General features: G+C 48.6%; 7 protein-coding genes across 7 annotated transcripts; 3 read left to right on the plus strand and 4 right to left on the minus strand.

Moving 5' to 3' along the window:
* Window positions 1-631: 631 nt before the first annotated feature.
* Window positions 632-2,822, minus strand: EV420DRAFT_1647957 (uncharacterized protein; the record flags this gene model as incomplete). The annotated part of the gene is made up of 4 exons (XM_060478096.1): window positions 632-1,308; window positions 1,361-1,455; window positions 1,533-1,815; window positions 1,868-2,822. The coding sequence occupies 4 exons, from the start codon at window positions 2,820-2,822 to the stop codon at window positions 632-634; spliced, it is 2,010 nt and encodes a 669-aa protein (XP_060325873.1).
* Window positions 2,823-3,719: 897 nt separating this feature from the next.
* On the plus strand, window positions 3,720-4,529 carry EV420DRAFT_1276502 (P-loop containing nucleoside triphosphate hydrolase protein; the record flags this gene model as incomplete). The annotated part of the gene is made up of 3 exons (XM_060467962.1): window positions 3,720-3,772; window positions 3,821-4,389; window positions 4,447-4,529. The coding sequence occupies 3 exons, from the start codon at window positions 3,720-3,722 to the stop codon at window positions 4,527-4,529; spliced, it is 705 nt and encodes a 234-aa protein (XP_060325874.1).
* A 1,205-nt stretch (window positions 4,530-5,734) lies between these two features.
* EV420DRAFT_1483962 (uncharacterized protein) lies at window positions 5,735-6,734 on the plus strand (the record flags this gene model as incomplete). The annotated part of the gene is given in 4 exon segments (XM_060470028.1): window positions 5,735-5,785; window positions 5,805-5,981; window positions 6,029-6,049; window positions 6,105-6,734. 4 exon segments carry the CDS (start codon window positions 5,735-5,737, stop codon window positions 6,732-6,734), a joined length of 879 nt encoding a protein of 292 aa, XP_060325875.1.
* Window positions 6,735-6,890: 156 nt separating this feature from the next.
* EV420DRAFT_892284 (uncharacterized protein) lies at window positions 6,891-8,369 on the minus strand. The gene is made up of 3 exons (XM_060483897.1): window positions 8,182-8,369; window positions 7,440-8,078; window positions 6,891-7,387 (listed from the first exon to the last, which is right to left on the minus strand). Exons 1-3 carry the CDS (start codon window positions 8,255-8,257, stop codon window positions 7,047-7,049), a joined length of 1,056 nt encoding a protein of 351 aa, XP_060325876.1. The 5' UTR covers window positions 8,258-8,369; the 3' UTR covers window positions 6,891-7,046.
* EV420DRAFT_1569789 (aspartic peptidase domain-containing protein) lies at window positions 8,358-11,458 on the minus strand. The gene is made up of 9 exons (XM_060474238.1): window positions 10,982-11,458; window positions 10,561-10,838; window positions 10,333-10,501; window positions 10,180-10,283; window positions 9,969-10,120; window positions 9,838-9,912; window positions 9,414-9,785; window positions 9,116-9,353; window positions 8,358-9,059 (listed from the first exon to the last, which is right to left on the minus strand). The coding sequence occupies exons 1-9, from the start codon at window positions 11,147-11,149 to the stop codon at window positions 8,528-8,530; spliced, it is 2,088 nt and encodes a 695-aa protein (XP_060325877.1). The 5' UTR covers window positions 11,150-11,458; the 3' UTR covers window positions 8,358-8,527.
* Window positions 11,459-11,802: 344 nt separating this feature from the next.
* On the minus strand, window positions 11,803-13,774 carry EV420DRAFT_1569793 (uncharacterized protein). Its single transcript, XM_060474239.1, has 7 exons — window positions 13,166-13,774; window positions 12,732-13,108; window positions 12,643-12,672; window positions 12,527-12,588; window positions 12,414-12,475; window positions 12,228-12,359; window positions 11,803-12,176 (listed from the first exon to the last, which is right to left on the minus strand). The coding sequence occupies exons 1-7, from the start codon at window positions 13,521-13,523 to the stop codon at window positions 11,986-11,988; spliced, it is 1,212 nt and encodes a 403-aa protein (XP_060325878.1). The 5' UTR covers window positions 13,524-13,774; the 3' UTR covers window positions 11,803-11,985.
* Window positions 13,775-15,222: 1,448 nt separating this feature from the next.
* EV420DRAFT_1483966 (uncharacterized protein) lies at window positions 15,223-16,230 on the plus strand (the record flags this gene model as incomplete). The annotated part of the gene is made up of 1 exon (XM_060470029.1): window positions 15,223-16,230. The coding sequence occupies one exon, from the start codon at window positions 15,223-15,225 to the stop codon at window positions 16,228-16,230; it is 1,008 nt and encodes a 335-aa protein (XP_060325879.1).
* Between the last annotated feature and the right edge of the window lie 155 nt (window positions 16,231-16,385).

A 16,385-nucleotide genomic window follows, 5' to 3' on the forward strand; every position in this document is an offset into this window, starting at 1 on the left:
GCCTTGGGCTCAAACCCGGGCTTTCTGAAGGTACCCTACACGACCTCTTGATGCTGAATCTTGATGATCCTAGTGAGTCAAACATACCTGATACTTCTTCTCGTAAATGTACCAACTGATAACACGACAGAGAAAGAACTCCCACCTAAAAAGCGCCGACAGTACAATGAAGGTCTCCTTCTGGAGTGGACGATGTAGATGAGAGTCTGAAACAGGCTGGAACTGTGGTTCGTGATGTACAGGGTCAGTATTTGGTTAGTATATAAAACAATGGCTTCAGGTTTTACTCATGATCTTACTCAGAACCTTCTATTGCATGAAGCCCTGGCCTGAGCCCGAGCGGAGTTGGGTTCAAGACTTGGGCTTGCGATTTTACAAACCTGAGCCTCCTCAAGCCGAGCCCAACCCCTCAAAGCCGAGCCGAGCCGGGCCCTGACAATCGCTACACGTAGGTAGGTAGGTAGCATTACACGGCAGTGCCCACACAGTGAACGCCGAGGCATCCATGGGCGAAGTATAACTTATCCGTTCTGTTCAGACTATCTAGTAACCATTTTCCTGCTAGCTTTTTGATTAATCACAGTTGTTAAATATTACATTTTGTGTTATTGCTACGACACAAAATACAGTGCTATACAAATGCTCGCAACTCAGAAGCCGCTCGTAGTCTGGCAGCCATTATTTTCCCAAAGAACTTATCCATCGTTGTACGATCCACAATGCTAGTCATCTTCTTGACATTAGCAGAAAGCGTCCCTTCAAACACTCCGTCAGTCAGCACAACGAAATGACCTACTCTCATTCCAGTCCGGAACCATGTCGCAGTAACCGTTTTGAGCTCTGCTTCGATGCGCGATGGATGAAGACTCCCTTCCATCCTCTCACCCACGAGGAGCAGCCGACCAGCATCGACCAAAGGTAAGCTCAATGCCCAATCCCAGCCTCCCGCACCGAGAACATTCTTCCATCCAAAACATCCTATCTTTCCGAGTCGACGACACCTGCTGACCATATCATGCGGCTTAGTTTCGAGCCGTTCGAGGGAATCGTCGATGGGCCCGCTTAGATTGATGAGCCTATGTGCTTGTCGACACGAAGCATCCATAGGCAAAAAATCCTGAAGCGGCTGACTGGTCCTACGCAAGTCCTTGAAAGCCTTCAGCCTGCATAACAGCCAGGTCCCGTCGAAGTCTGCAATCTCTCGCCAGTATAGAGGGCCGGTCTCTTCGGTCGGTACGATGTTTAGGTGTTCCCTCGGGAGAATGCTCTTAAGAAGGATAAATGGGAAGGTGACGCGGTGCTCGAATGCTATGGGTATTATAGTCGTTTGGTAAACCGCACAACACCACCTTCCCATCACGGATCCAGATCAGAAAAGGTCGGGGAATCTTCATTTCGAATGTCGAGCCATTCGTAGCGCCGGATGGGAATGTCGGTAATGGCGTAACACCAAATCTAGTCATTCGTGTTGTTAGACTCTGGTAGTTCTAGTCCGAATGAGGCTCTCACTGTACTGAGGTCCGCGTCATCACTTGCGATCCAAGAGGGAAGGATATTCGAATCCAGTGATGCATGTATAAAGGGCTTTGAGGATTGTGCTTGTAGAGAGAGATGGGTCTTTTACGGCTTCTCTAATCCGCTGGCGGTCGATTGGCCAATCCAGAAACTGGCCACTCGAGGGGCTAATAGACTGCGGTCCTTTGAGGTATGATAGCACATGAAGAAGTGCAATGAATAACTTCGGGACGCCTTCGATGTCCATCAAAGTTCCCTGTACGCCTTTGGAAATCTCCGAAGCCTTGAACGGAGGAGGTTCTGTCATCCTCGTTAGGAAAAGCTCAAAATGACAGTATATATAGACTCTTACTAGAACCATACCCTATCTGCATCGATAAAAAGTCGCTGAGCCCCTGGCAATATTCCTTCGGAGTGATCAAGTCGAGGTCGATGACGAAAGCGCCGCCGCGGTAGTGGCCCCGAGCTTTGAGAGCCTCCACGATGGGAGTCGACCCGGTCCCTGAGAATAAAGGGCAAAAGAAAACATCGTACTGCTCTAGATTGACCGCATCGAAAGCCTCAGCGATGCTCTGAAGATAGACAACACCCTCCTTCTTATCAGGTCGTTGCAATATTCGTTCTATTTCATCAAGATGAACGAATAAGATCGTAGGACCTTCCGGCAGGGACAGTCGTGTCTTCAAGAAGGTTCCGACATCGGACAATGTAACGACATGCGCAGAGGAGGTCGGGCCAGACATAAAAGCCGATAGAAACTCGTGGGACGTTGGATACCGCCGCCGGAAGTTGGCGAGGTCCTTGAACATTTCGTAAATGATTCGGAAACCGAGCGACTTGCTTGGATTCGCCGTTTCTCCACCAACTAGTCCGTCGCTGAACGATAACTCCAAGTGGAGTTGCTTTTGGGCACTGATGGCACATGCCATGTTAAATGGATCACCATTACCCATGTGGCCATCTTTGTTGAGGAAGCCCAGGATCCCCATTCTGCAGAAATAAGTTTTACCTGTACCTGGGGCGCCGCAGACGAAAAGAGAAGGAGGATGTTGCAGAGAGTGTCCCTCTTTCCATGCGTTGAAAGCGTCTCGCACAAAGCTGCTCAGCTTTTCGAAGTTTTGGGCACGTCCCATGCTCGGGAGGGTCATTTGAATGTCCCTAACTGTTGCCGGCTCTTCAACGTTTACCAAGTCGGGCGAGGAGAGCGTTGAAAGAGCGGTGCTTCTTGTAGGCCAATACTCACACGCCATATCATCCAAAAACATGTACCCAGGGGTTGCGTAAGGAGAAAAGCGTGATGCAGACATGAGCTTCGCCTTTTCTATTCGGGCAGTCGATAATGGACCGCAGAAGGGGACTGTCCAAAAATTCCTTTGGCTTCATCAGATAATCCGATAGCTTTGTATGCTTGGCGGTGTCGCTCAAATTCAACAGGGCATCCTGTAATAACTTTGTGTAGTCTTTTAATACTGATTCCACGGTCGATGCTGTGAATGAGTTAATAAGCCCTTGAGTCTTTGTGTTGTAAATCCAAGCACGTACAGTCCAACAGTGGCATTGCATGCATATGGGAGTCGTAGCTTCGACCGGTCGGTTCCATATCGATGTTCAGCGAAAGAACAAGACGTTTACACGACCAAGGAGAAGCCGAGACGATTGTTTAGGATTTGTTTCAGAGTACCGTGAGATGACGCGTTGCATCTCGTACATTTCCAAGCATTTAGGTACAAAGGTACGAGAATTCAGTCAATGGTATTGATCTGGTAAAGCGTTTGAGTAGGCAATGAAGGACGAAAAGATTGGGCTCACAATAGGAAAGCAACCTTGTGTGTTGAGAATCGCCGAATTCTAACTGCGACCCCTTTCCTTCGCAGAGTAGACATGGTCCTCCAGTGGAAATGAAGATCAGCATATCAAGGCGAATCTATCCCGCCTCAGGACGGTCGTCGGATATCGAGGAAGATGTCCTGTTCTTGCTCTAAAGGCGGAGGACGTCGACATTGGAGTTCGCTCGCAGTGGGGCAATTGAACAAATGGAGTCGGTAAATTGGAGAAATTCATGGCGGCAAAGTCTAATAGCATAGAAGGTGGTGGTTGCAGCGAGAGAGAGCCTGGGAATAACCGTGTCATGGTCCTTTGCCAGTTGCCAGGTCAGCTTGTTCACATCGATATCACCCATATCCTCCTGATGTCAACGAGGCAGCATGGACCAGGCAGCGACGACGCTGGCCCAGCACCTTGTCGAGAAATTGCACCAGTGAGTACTCGTTATCGTATAGAGGATCACTGTCATTGACGCCTACAGGACACCGAGCAATGACCGACTCCTAGTAGGCATCTGCGGAATCCCAGCATCTGGCAAATCAGTATTTTCTGACCTCCTAGAACGATACACGAACGAACTACTAGAGAAATCCGGCCAGCAATCTCGCGCGGTGCTCGTCGGTCTCGATGGATGGCACCTCACCCGAGCTCAGCTGGACCAGTTTCCTGACCCCAAATTGGCTCATTCCAGACGCGGAATCCACTGGACGTTCGACGGCCCAGCCTACCTTGCATTCGTGAAGAGCCTGCGTATACCGTTGGACGCGTCGTCCGTCATCACTGCCCCATCTTTCGACCACGCAGTCAAGGATCCGACTCCGGATGCCGTCACCATTCGGCCTCATCATCGTATCGTCATTATCGAAGGGCTGTACACCTGCTTAGCTGTTGATCATTGGGCAGAGGCAGGTCGCCTGCTGGATGAGCGGTGTTACCTTCGTTTAGACATCGAGGAGGCGAGGCAGAGGCTGGTGAAGCGCCATGTATTGACCGGGATCACCCAGACGTTGGATGATGCCCACGTTCGTGCAGAGCAGAACGATATGCCTAGTGAGTCGTCCATCTCTCGGTGCTTATTCTTCAACTTGTCACTGACCAGACACCTAGACGGCACGTTCATCATTGAAAACATGCTGGAGCCCACAAGAATCATCGATAGCGTAGACCACCCGGCCTTCAAGCTCAACTGAAACAACGAGAGGCGTTGAAAGAGCGCCGGAATTTGTAACAACACTGTAATACGAGCTTGTAAGAATATAGGCTATGTTTGTTTTCAAAACCAGACTAGCGTCATTCGTTCTTACTTGTTTCCCGCATCAGACCTGAGCCCTTTCAACGAATGTCAGTGCTGCACCTTTATACGATGTGCCTATGCCTCAACCTCGGGGCAGTATCAATATCAGTGTAATCATGTCGCTACTCCGTATCCCACCCAAGTCCACAATCCTCTGGGCTGTTAAGAATGAGTATCCCACTACGGACCCATACATACTCCTTGCAGAAGGACACCGTCATCCACGGAAGTTTTCGCCCATTACTCGTCACTATAATGCTCCTTCAGTCAATTCAGATACTCGTCGACAGTTTCCGGACGAGCCAGAATCATTCGAGTCTTCTCTTGGATTTGCTTTACCCGGTCTGACGATTAATAGGACCTCGCTGTTTCCCCTGGCCATATCAAAACCGGAATCGGGGCATTTAAACAAATAACCGCATTCCACAGCTTAAACATCCACGTTGTCCGTCTTCCAAAGATGGAGCGTGCCTTCAGCTTCTTCACCTGTAACAGAAAGCGAACCTAGACACTTCTTCTGCCCTGCCCCACTTGGTGATTATTATGTTAATTACCGCTCTAGTAGTAACTGACCTCGTGACGTAATCAGTTCAAGATTTCTTAAATTGCATTCACATGCCAACCGTAACGATTCAATTTGTAAGCACTACATTCAATGTTGCTCTTGTTGAGGTTCATCTGTCGTACAAGATGACAAGAGAACGATTTCGAGTTCACCGGAAGTCTTTCCTGAAACGTTTTTGTCTTTTACCCTCTTGACTACATCCGCCCAGTGACCTTCTTTCAACCCATGACGCATGGTGCCTTGGTTTCAGATGTTGACAACATGAATACCTCTAGGATGCCTTTTGCAAGTTAGTGAAGAAGGGGGTCTATAACCGGACTGCATAAAACGAATAATACTATAAGACATGCATTCCTTGGACCTGGTTGTCTTGAATGGTGGCACGAGGCGTCGTTAAGCTTCGAATAGTTCAAATTACAAGACACGCTTTGACCTCCGCTTCGATCGTCGCCACCACCTCCCCGTGTATATAAACGCTCGTACCACACCACTCGTTCCCCAATTTTCTTTGCACAGCTTTGCACCCACCGTTCACTATGCCACCAGTGAGTCAAGGCCTGCTGTTATATGCTAGGCTCCTGATCAAAGTATGCTCTTCAGAAAAAGGGACCCGCCGCTGCGACGAACAAGAAAACTTCTTCCAAGAAGAAGGCCGCTCAGGCAAAGAATGTTGGAGAAAAGCGACCGCGATCTCCTAGCCTTGACGCGTCGGAAGTGGCAGAAGAGGGAGGTAAACGCGCGAAGACCGCTGAAGCAGCAGATCTCAGCGAGAACGATGTCGAGGTGTGTATTTATTTTGGCGCTTAGTGCTTATGTTGATTTTGGTCTAGTCTACAGATTCGGATACTCGAGTGCGCCGATGTCATGTCCATTAACTGCAAGCACTGATCCTTTCCCCTGTATCAGAAAGAAGAGGATAACAAATCCATCTTTTCCGGAAAATTCGACCTTTACGCTATGGTCTTACCTTTCCTGTCCAAAGTCTATCTCCCTACCAACTCTTCCTCAACGCCACAATACGAAGAGCTGTACAAGACAATCCTTACCTACCAGGCCAAGTCTGATTTCAGTGTTCAGATCGTCCTCCCGGATGCGCCTTACACTATGGATGGCGTAGCAAGTTCCCCGGCCCTCTGCGACCCTATGGAGTGCTTACCGTACGACTTATGTCTTGAGGACATCAAGGCGGTGAACGAGCTTTCCTATACGAAACACCAGGAATCCTTCTTCCTCGCGCCTGACTCCGACATCGAGAGCGGTCCTGCGGTCACAGCTAATACCGGTATCGTCGACGGAGGATGCGGGATTCAGTCCGCTCGCGGAAAGTTCACGATGAAACGCGTTTGGACAAAGGCGAATCCCGATGGATCCTTAATTGAACTTTTTGAAGGGTTCTTCAGCTTGATGATCTCTTATAGCAGCCTGTACAGGCGCAAAGGTCATGGGAATGGCGACGATACTGAATTTGCCTTTTGGGCAGTTCGTGCAAGGAAGGATGCCAATGGGAAGGAGATTGGTCTCAGCCTTGGTACCTGATTTTCAGAAATCTACCCTTCGATTCGAAGGAGTCTCATAGCAGCCCGTTGAAAAGGATCTGGAGGTGGAGACAGTACTGAGTTCGCTTTTTGGGAGGTTCGCGAGGATAGATCAAGAGGGAAAGGAGATGGGATTGCGCTTCTACGAGGAGTAGATGAATATCAATACATCACTTTGAATATTATATCTGTACATATCATGGTCATTTAGGAGCTACAACAGACCAACATAACAAAGACCGTCCAGATTATATACAGTTGGTCCAACTTGGAGGAAACCTAAGAGAAATCGGTAAAATTGACGTATTAGATATCAGGTCCTGAATACTCCATCGATCAACGTTTCTTTCCAGACGCTCGGTTTCTCTTTGCTGATATCACTAAGACCGTTCTTCGTCTGAACGGCCACACTTGGCACGATGGAGAAGCTCTTGATGCGTTCCTTCTTGATCAACCATGTATAAGCCTGGTCAATTGCTCGCGAATAGGTAAATGGCGGATGGGTAAGGTAGAGCAACAGGCGTCGGGCGCCGATTGGCGAAACAGCATAAGCGTGAGTGCATTTCGGTTTTTTCGATGGATGCAATTGGCTCTCGGTAGAAGACGCAGGGGGTGACAGTGCGGGGTAGTAGGTCTCGTTACCCCAGCAGTGTCCTATAGGAATGTGAGAATTAGGCTAGGCCAAAAGAGGAAGATTGAGATCGACCTAGGTGTACCATATCCCAATCCTCTGGTAGATATGTCCACACGCGATTGAGACGTCTTCTAATATCCTTCTCTAGGTCGACATCATCCTCTAAGATCACGCCAAAGGTACCCTTCTCCAACTTAGCAATTTCCTTGATGACTGAGAGATGAGAATCCCAGCACGCAACTCGCGGAGCGTTGAGAATCTTGTGCTCCGAGGCATCTGCATAGGGCAAGATGGTGAAATCGGCGATAGCGCAGGTTAGAGGCGGGCGGGTTGTATCCTGCTTGGCGAAAGAGGAAGACGGAGGTAAAGTCCAAAATGACGCTTCGGCAGCAGCAAGAGATACGTTGCTTCGCGCAAGAGTATCGATGTTACTTGGCCATTGGAAGGGTAGCCGGATGCGTTCGGAAATGGTATCGATGCTAAGATTGGCTGCTTCGCTGCGAAGAGAGTATACCTTGTCGAGAATGGTACTTATCCGCTCATCTTCCGCCTCTACGGCATCCCAATACGTCCACTGTAGCCCCAGATATGACCGCAGGCGTTCCATCTGCTCTCGGCGGTCGTGACGACGTGGAAGAGAGACGACAAATATCTTGGATTTGTCCAGAACGTCATTTTGGTGAGATACGTGGACCGCTTTGCCGAGAGAAGCTATTTCGTAGGGCGTTTCCAGGAATATCCAAAACCAGAAAAACATGAGAGATACGGATAGTCGTTATCAAGAAGAAGGCCTTTAGTGTTGTCGGAGACCGACCGTATGGTCCTTGAGCTCCGAGCATTGCCTCGCTGCTTGGAATGGCAGAGTACATGAAGCCCCTGCTGAGACTCATGGTGATGGTGGTGGTAAAGATCAGAGTTACGTACAAAAACGGTCAATCGAATTCTGAGAAGTAGGTCTTGAACGATGGCCTTGTTTGGCGTGAACCTAAGAAAGGCATATGGATGATCCACGTGACCGCGTTAACCTTTTATCTTACAGCTGGTTTCAGCAACCTTGAGCTGTTCATGATATAGCTACAACATAAGAAGTAGGATTTTTAGTAGTACATAAAACTAAAAAACGAATTATCAAAGGAAAATCGTATAAAGCTGAACATACATCAAACCGTGCCCACAATCGTGGATGAATTATTCCTAATACGCTTGCCTCCGGGAGGTGGTCCAACAAAGACGGCAGGCATGTCCTCTTGCTGCCGTCTTTCCACAACTTGCATGAGCCCACTACCTCGTCCAGAGTATGGCGGCGGGTCCGCTCCAGCCATTGAAGGTGAATCCGAGCGATTTGACGTAGCACCTGAGGTACGGCCATGACTGGTCGAAGGTGGTGTATAGGTTGTTATTACAATCTCTGGAGAATGAGGCGGTGACTTCGAAATCGAACCGGAGAGAGGTGTTTCTGGAGTGGCAGTGTAAGGAATGAGATCTTTCTCAGCTGCATCAGCTGCAGCCCGTCTTCGCCTACGCTGAGCGCGATCAACCAACACGGCGATCACGATGACGGCAATAGTAAAAGCGGCTGATCCCAGAGAGACGCCGACAATAGAGGCAGCGTTCAGCCTTTTTGACTTCGCGCTGACCGCTCGCTGTGCAAACCCGACCATGCCATCAGTCGCGCTGGATACGGTAAATATTCTATAATGAAAAGAAGCATAAGGATAATGAACGGACAAGATAACAGAATCACTGACACATAGACTGAAGCGAGAAAACTAGAACCTAAAAGGTATTCCGTGGTCGACGGCGACGACCATTCTTCAATGGCGCCAAAGCACTGCCCATTTTGATTTCGCACCAGAACTGATTCGTCGACCACAACCGAGAGATCACCAAACGTGAGTGTGAGATTCATTTTGGACCGGCAAGGCACACCCCATATGTTGGTAATCGAAGTATTAGCCACGACTGAAGCGCCAGGAACACCAGCATCTGATACGATGCAATTCAATCGATAAGTTTAACACGGAAGAAATATAGAAAATCACGCACACACGAGGGCTGCAGCTCCTTGAGGAAAGGTCATTGTGGAGTACATTGGATCGATGAGCGTGACCAGGTCCCCACTTTGCGAACTATTCCCCAAAGATGTTGTGAATGTCCAGCTATCCATCGTCACATGGAAATCTGCCGCAATACTGCTAGAGTTAGACGGAACCATGTTCTTCCATGCTACGTCCCCGCTGTAATACGAAGGATCCGGTTCAAGCCAATGGAATAAGCCGCCATCTGAGTCCGAGTCAGATGCTGTAGCCTGTGTATCATCCGGTGCTTGATTTAGCGCCATGCCAAAACTAAAGTTTGTTTGAGATGGGTTTTGTGACAGCCAACCCCCAAAGACGGTAGCGCTAAAATTTCCATCCCCTACACATATAGTCAACATAAACTCTGACAGTCCGATCACCGGAAGACGTACTAGCATTAGTCCCAAGTCCTATGATTCCAGTGTGTCCAGGTGAGAATAGCGAATCGGATTGATTGGCAAGGATAACTGGGCAAAAGGTCATGAGAATACAGTGTGGGATACCAATACTTCAGTGTACGTACTGGTTTGATTACCATAGAACCAGCCAGATCCATTGCTCTGTCGAAGACTGCAATCCTCTGTGATGAGATTACCTCCTGCGCTGCCATTTACGACAGAAACATCTCGACTACCGGGTAGTTGCTCGACAGTCGCGGATGCACTTTGGTTATACCTAGAAGAACATGCGTAAACCTTTCTGGAGATTGTGGTTCATAATTAAGAAAGACGAACGGTTTAACACCGTCGCAGGTATCACATGCCGTTCCTGCAACAATAGTATATCCGGTTCCAAAACTGAGTGCAAATGTAAAGTTTTGTGATTGTGGTCCGGGAGACTGGAGAGCATTGAGGACGAAGTAAGTAACCCGTAACGGTCAGGCGCACCATATTCACATGGACGGAATATTTCTTGTTGCTGTCAACCGCAATAGGAACTTCCAGTCTCTGGGGAGGTGCATCTCTGCTCTGGAGATCACCCGCTACGAGGAGCGAGCTGGCAGCGATACCGAGGCAGATTTGTGAGGGCTTCATTACGAGGTAACAAGACCAGATCCTAACACCATGAGCATGGGTGAGGACGATTTTAATACTAACGCTTTTAGAAGTGCAAACCTTAAACAGCGAAGACATATTTTTAGTTGTGAATGTATCTCGGGCTTGATCCACCGGACACTGGTTTTCATACAGCGAGCGCGAGAAGCGTTTGAAACCAGAGTCAGGCATTGGAAGATCATATGAAGATGGAATCGCCATGATGGTGGAATAACACCGAGTATGGGAGGAGATTTATGAGAGTTTTGTACCACACGATCCTTTCTGCGAGTTTGAACGGAGGAAGATAAGCGGAAGTACACATGCAAGAGTTCGCTGTGGAACCTATAGATAGGTGCGATGTGACAGCTGTATAAGACAAGCGTAAATGACTCCAGGATCGCGGGCCGTTTTTTGCCATTTCACTGCGACGATCAAGGAGTAGTGCCTAGGGTGGAACCTTTGATCAGTAGATACGTATCCCTCATCTGATAGTCTCTCACCTGAACAGATCTTGGAGTAAAGATGGCGAGTGCAGGAAAACATATAATACCCATACTCCATCAAAGGAGAAGAAGGACTGAACGGAGGCGTCCAACCACCATGGCGATCGGGGAAAGTTGAAAACCGATTCCAGTTGCATGCTTTCTTTCTCGTTCGAACCGCTCATGAGCGCCGATTGTATTGAAAGATGATCACTAGATAGCCGAGCGCACAGCTGATTCGGCTGTATGCACGAGGCAGAAGAACCAAGCAATATCCCCAGAATGCTACCGGAAAGAAGTAGCGGTCCTAGTTGACCCAGCCGCGCGGCTTGAGAAAGCAGGTGAATGAGACATCAGACGATAAATCATGACGCATAAGTGAAAAGGTCGAGATTTGAGGGCCAGACTGTATTTTGCTGACTTCGCTGATGATGGTTGACTTCTGAGCGTGGCACGCTCACGTGCTTAAAACTTTCAGATCCGAATCCTCCGATAACTTCGATCGCTTGGCATTCATTGCCTTTCAACCTTCAGTAGGTATTGCTTGCCACAGTTCCAACACCATTAGCTTGTTATGGTAGTCGCCGGGTTCTCACAAGGTTTTTAGGTTCTGAAATATTATTTTGCTGACTTTCATCTAAGCCGGCTCCTCGAACGAAATTTCTGCAGTGGTTACATCGGTGCGACATTTGCTGCTGAAGTTGAACACGTACACATACATCGCAGTGGCTCACGTCTATCGACCTCTCCCTAGGTAATAGCCTATCCAATCTAACTCCCGGATTTTTTAAACGCTTGAGTTGCTCCTGCACCTTACGAGCTTGAGCACATCCTGAGAGCTTAGACTTTGAAGATTGGACATTTTTCAATTAACCCTAAAAATCTCGAGAAAACTAGTGGACAAGATACTCAGGAAGAATCCCCACAATGACCCCGAAGTCTCCCAGCTTGCACTCCTCGTACGTCACCTTCCCATGAAAACGCAATAGTACCGATACAATTTTGGTCAATAATATCAAATTTACTTCTGAATACCCCATCCAAACATTTCGTTACTTTTCCCATCCCTTTCGTTGACCAGTAGTCTCACACACTCCTGTCCAGCGACAGGAAGACGAAGCATCTGTTTCCCTCCCTCGAGGGGAAACGGTACCTGTGTGGGGATAAGCCCTGCCTGCAACAGGGCAGTTCCCTGGTCCCACCAAATGTGTTCTAGCAGCGAATGGGCTCAATAATCATCTATGATTTTACAGAGGCACTGACCGTGATATAATCTATCACCACGTACGTTCACGACGCCCAGCATCGGAATCTCTAGCTTCTTCCCTGTTGGAGGAACAGCTGGTAGAAGCCAGTCGATCGTCCTGTCATGAGTGCATTTGAAAATGAACTCCTCTATGAAAGGAAGTCGTTGAGAGAAGCTGATACGGGTGATAGAAGGACACACACCAACGATGCGATCAGGACCGACGGTTCGTGAAACAGTTTCAAGTTCAGTATCAGCCGGGTTGCTTCGGGCAGGATAAGCTAGGATGGGCATTGACATTGGGCGATGAACTTACGCGAAGATGAAATGATCTCGATAGAAAGCAGTCAACTTCTGTCGCCCGATGCCCCCAGTCATCTGTAACTTGATGTTGGAAATCGGCGCAAGACAAAACATACAAGGACGACTTACAGTGGTAACATGATTAACATAGGGCTCTTGCTATGTATAATACACCACAATCAAGCCATCTTGTGGAAGCAGCCAAGTAAACAACATACCACCATCGTTCCCATAGTCTGGGACACGCTTCGAACTTCAAACTCGAAATATGTATGTTCATCCCAGATTGCCTCAATATCGAAATGAGGACCACCAATATGCTTGCGGAGAAAGACGACGTTCCGCGTATGTGCAATAGAGGCGAACGTCGGTTTGTATTCTTCAGCTTGGGGGAGAACGAAGTAGGGTGATGGGGTCGTATACTTGTAAACTGAAGTTAATGCCGTGGTTTCAGATTCTTTATATGATGATGGAACATGGAAAGCTATGGGAACGGTAGATGTCACTGCCGCCACACCAAATGAGACGACACACGAAATGCGCGTATCCCTTGATACCGCGTCAAGAACGCGGGGAAGAATATCAGGATAGAATACTGAAATGTAAAATATCAGTAAAAATGAGCTGCATGTCGACCAATGTTCCTACGCACCAGTAACAGCAAACTTGTCCTTAACATCAAGTTCTTTCAGATCCAACAGGGCATCAACACCCTTTGCTAGACTTTCTTCAACAGACCAGCCCGAAGTAGATGGAGTGACTCCAACGACAGCAAAGCCTTCCTCTGCCCATTTCTGCACCGGTTCCGGATCCAATGTCTTATCAGCTTCTGTACTGGCTTTGAATGCCGATGCTGAAGGAAGGAAGATAATCATCCCAGGGCCTGTCCCGCGACGAGTCAAAGGCGGTTGAAGAACCGCATTCTCGCTCAAAGTAACGAGCGGCGCCGAAGGCAGAGGGACATATTTTTCGTTCGATGAGTCGGGATCGTAAAAAGCAGGCTTCGCCATGGCGCTCGAATGGTCAAGTGGACGTCAAAGTATTTTTTCCCTATCCACAAGGATTGTATAGAAGATAATCCCGGATGCCTGAATCCTTCATACAGCAGGTTGATAGGGACGGAGGCAAGATAGGAATTGGATAGGAAACGGAATTACCGTTCGGATCCGCGTGATCCTTCCGCTAAGACGTCCGGGCCGGATTTCGACGCATTCCAAGTCCTGTGTATACAGGATTCGGTCTATGCTAACCTGAGGACTTCGGTGGCGGTACATGATGGTGATAGTCCGATAATTCGCCGTGACGTTCATGCCGTGTTCCCTGCTTAGTAATACCTTATTGTTTCGCTTCTTCGCTCTCTTTCGTTTTCCCGCTTCGACGTTGAACATGATTCAAATCGCCAACGTTTTGGTACGTCCTTGACATTGGTACATGATGAAGTCAAAATTTGATTTAGCTGCCGTATATCTGATTACTGGGGAGGCATTTGCTCAAACAGCCTCAACTCTCTGTACGCTTCACAGCTATTTCTTAATCCTCGACCTCGACCGCGACCGCGACTCAACAATCGCAGATACAGTCTGAGAAGACCGACATTCTCAGCCACTTTTCTCGCACGGACCATCACCGGGACTGGTGCTGTCAACTCGATCAGTATCCCTTCTGTGTCCAACATATCTGACTTTCGGCAGTGTTTGGGTGACGGCTGAGATGGGCTAGTTGGTGACAGTGAATAGGGTATGCTCGCTTGACTTTTCTGGGAGGACTGGCCATTGAGCCTCTCCGAAAGAGCAGGAGATCCTGCTCTTTCTCTTTTTATTTACTCTCTCGAGTCTTCTTCACTTTGTCGTGATCGTCATAAATCTTCTCAGTTGGTTGGTACAAGCTCTATATCACTATTCTGTTGTACTATTCAATGAATCTTGTGCCGTCCACACAGGGCAGCCCATGCTATCTCCAGGGCTCGGATCTGCCACGCCCTGCGATGGCCCACCGCTTCATCGTTTACGACGCCGTATTTTGTTGAGTACATACTTTGTACTCACTCTCGGGCTGTAGGTGGGTTAAACCATTTTGGAGCAGTGCAAGTTCCCTGATCGCCATCGTGAATATTCGAGAAATCTAACCTTTTTCAGAAGGAAGGCCAGATATCGTAGCCACTTACAATAGTGAGCAGGTCCCTCCGCCTTTTTTTGGGCGGTGACGGTTACTAGAGTAAATGGAGCTATGTGCAGTGTTAAGCCTAAGCAACCACCGGAACTCGAAGCTCGAAGCAAGACAATGCCACTTTGTCTTGGACATGCCCGCCTATTGTTCAACAGCTACATACATGCGTTCTCTTTCGTGGACCGAGGCTTTTCTTTCTTTCCTTCTCCCCCACCATCGCGATAACTGTAACTTCGGAAATATCATTTCACGGACTGTATACAGTATGCCAGAAAACGATCAACGATCTTCCACCAGTGGCATGGACCTTATCAACACACTCCCAAATAAGCTTCTCGCCGAGATATTCGCATACGGTGCTCCAGTTCCACGAGAGGAGCATCCATATCGCATCATCATCCTCGGCGCCGTTTGCTCGCGATGGCGCGCTGTAATGCTAGACTTTCCTACCCTTTGGTCGACAATCTACATCCCTGTCCACATTGTCCTTGAAGGTAACGAGATTAGTAGACCACGCTATGAGGAGACCAAGCGAGACGAGCAATGGACCTCGAGGTTGCGGGAACCGTAGAGCTCTACCTTACGAGGTCAAAGAAGTGCAACATTTCGGTCAACTTCGTCCAAAGTCGTGCATTGAACCCGTTGCTAGCGCGTTGGCAATTGTCCCTTGTCAATCTAGCAGGGCTGTTACGCGACCATATGCACAGATGCTACGAGCTTCATGTTTTCCAGGGTACCCCACAGGTATACTCTCTCCTCTCCGACCCAGACTTGAAGATGCCCTTGCTCGAGAGCCTCACTCTGCCCATAGTCTCGGATCTCCCCTTCATCCGGTCCGCGACCAAGCTCCAAACGATACGAGCCGAATGTATCGAGCGAAATTTCAAGGGCTCTGCAACAGTCAAAAATGTGGAACTCGCAACTACCAAACCGGGGGGATACCTTCCATCGTTTCCCAAAGCCAAAATAGTCACGCTGCTCCCACTACGGACCCGTCGGACCCCTCCAACCAGCAGAGTTTTCCGCAGTAACTCCACCTCTAGCCTGACGGTCGTGGCAACCTGGGACACAATGGTTACGATCCAAGAATTGCTCTGTGAAGTTGAGCTCCCGAACCTCGAATCATTGACACTCAGCCATGTCGGTTTCCCGGGACCCCCGCTTCGCTCAGATTGCATCCGCAGACCACTGGAAGGGAGTTCGTCGTTGAAAGAGCTCACATTACGGGAGTTTCCCATTCGCTCACAGGATATGCTGAACATCCTCGAGATGGCTCCTCGCTTGACGTCGCTGAGCATCTACGACTCATCGTACCCGCTGGTCGGACCGTACAGGCCAATCTCCAAGACCCTTTTAGTAGCACTGGAAGACCCCAATATAGTTCCCGACTTGGAGAAGCTCAACATTTTCTGGCGATACGATGTCGACATAGACGGTAGTCTGGTGGAACGTTTGCTTGAGACGCGAGGTGATCGTCTTGTCGACATTGAAACATCCAAAGGTCGTATAACAGCGCGTAGTCCGTGTGTACATCAAGCAAAGAGGAATTAGAGCAAAAGCGGTTTCTAGGATTGCGACTTGAAAACAAGATAACTAGTCCCCAGAGTCTTTCGTAGAATGCTTTGCCACTTAGATTGAATTTCTTACAGAATAAAGGTGGCTTTTACGCAATGTGGCAGAACCCCATAGGCACACAGATAAGCTTG

This window comes from Desarmillaria tabescens, assembly GCF_030435595.1.
Source record: "Desarmillaria tabescens strain CCBAS 213 chromosome Unknown EV420scaffold_46, whole genome shotgun sequence".
Lineage (NCBI taxonomy): Eukaryota > Fungi > Basidiomycota > Agaricomycetes > Agaricales > Physalacriaceae > Desarmillaria > Desarmillaria tabescens.

Bases quoted from the DNA above. Each gene is read 5' to 3' on its own strand.
- EV420DRAFT_1569793 (XM_060474239.1), bottom strand. From the start codon at position 13,523: ATGGCGAAGCCTGCTTTTTACGATCCCGACTCATCGAACGAAAAATAT. The intron at 12,673-12,731 runs GTATGTTGTTTA...TATTATACATAG, and splicing joins AGACTATGGGAACGATGGTG to CAAGAGCCCTATGTTAATCA. The intron at 12,476-12,526 runs GTAAGTTCATCG...TCCTGCCCGAAG, and splicing joins CGAGATCATTTCATCTTCGC to CAACCCGGCTGATACTGAAC.
- EV420DRAFT_892284 (XM_060483897.1), bottom strand. From the start codon at position 8,257: ATGAGTCTCAGCAGGGGCTTCATGTACTCTGCCATTCCAAGCAGCGAG. The intron at 8,079-8,181 runs GTCGGTCTCCGA...CCTACGAAATAG, and splicing joins CGGAGCTCAAGGACCATACG to CTTCTCTCGGCAAAGCGGTC. The intron at 7,388-7,439 runs GTCGATCTCAAT...ACATTCCTATAG, and splicing joins TTGGGATATGGTACACCTAG to GACACTGCTGGGGTAACGAG.
- EV420DRAFT_1569789 (XM_060474238.1), bottom strand. From the start codon at position 11,149: ATGAGCGGTTCGAACGAGAAAGAAAGCATGCAACTGGAATCGGTTTTC. The intron at 10,839-10,981 runs TGAGAGACTATC...AGCTGTCACATC, and splicing joins TACTCCAAGATCTGTTCAGG to GCACCTATCTATAGGTTCCA. The intron at 10,284-10,332 runs GTGCGCCTGACC...AATGCTCTCCAG, and splicing joins ATTCCGTCCATGTGAATATG to TCTCCCGGACCACAATCACA.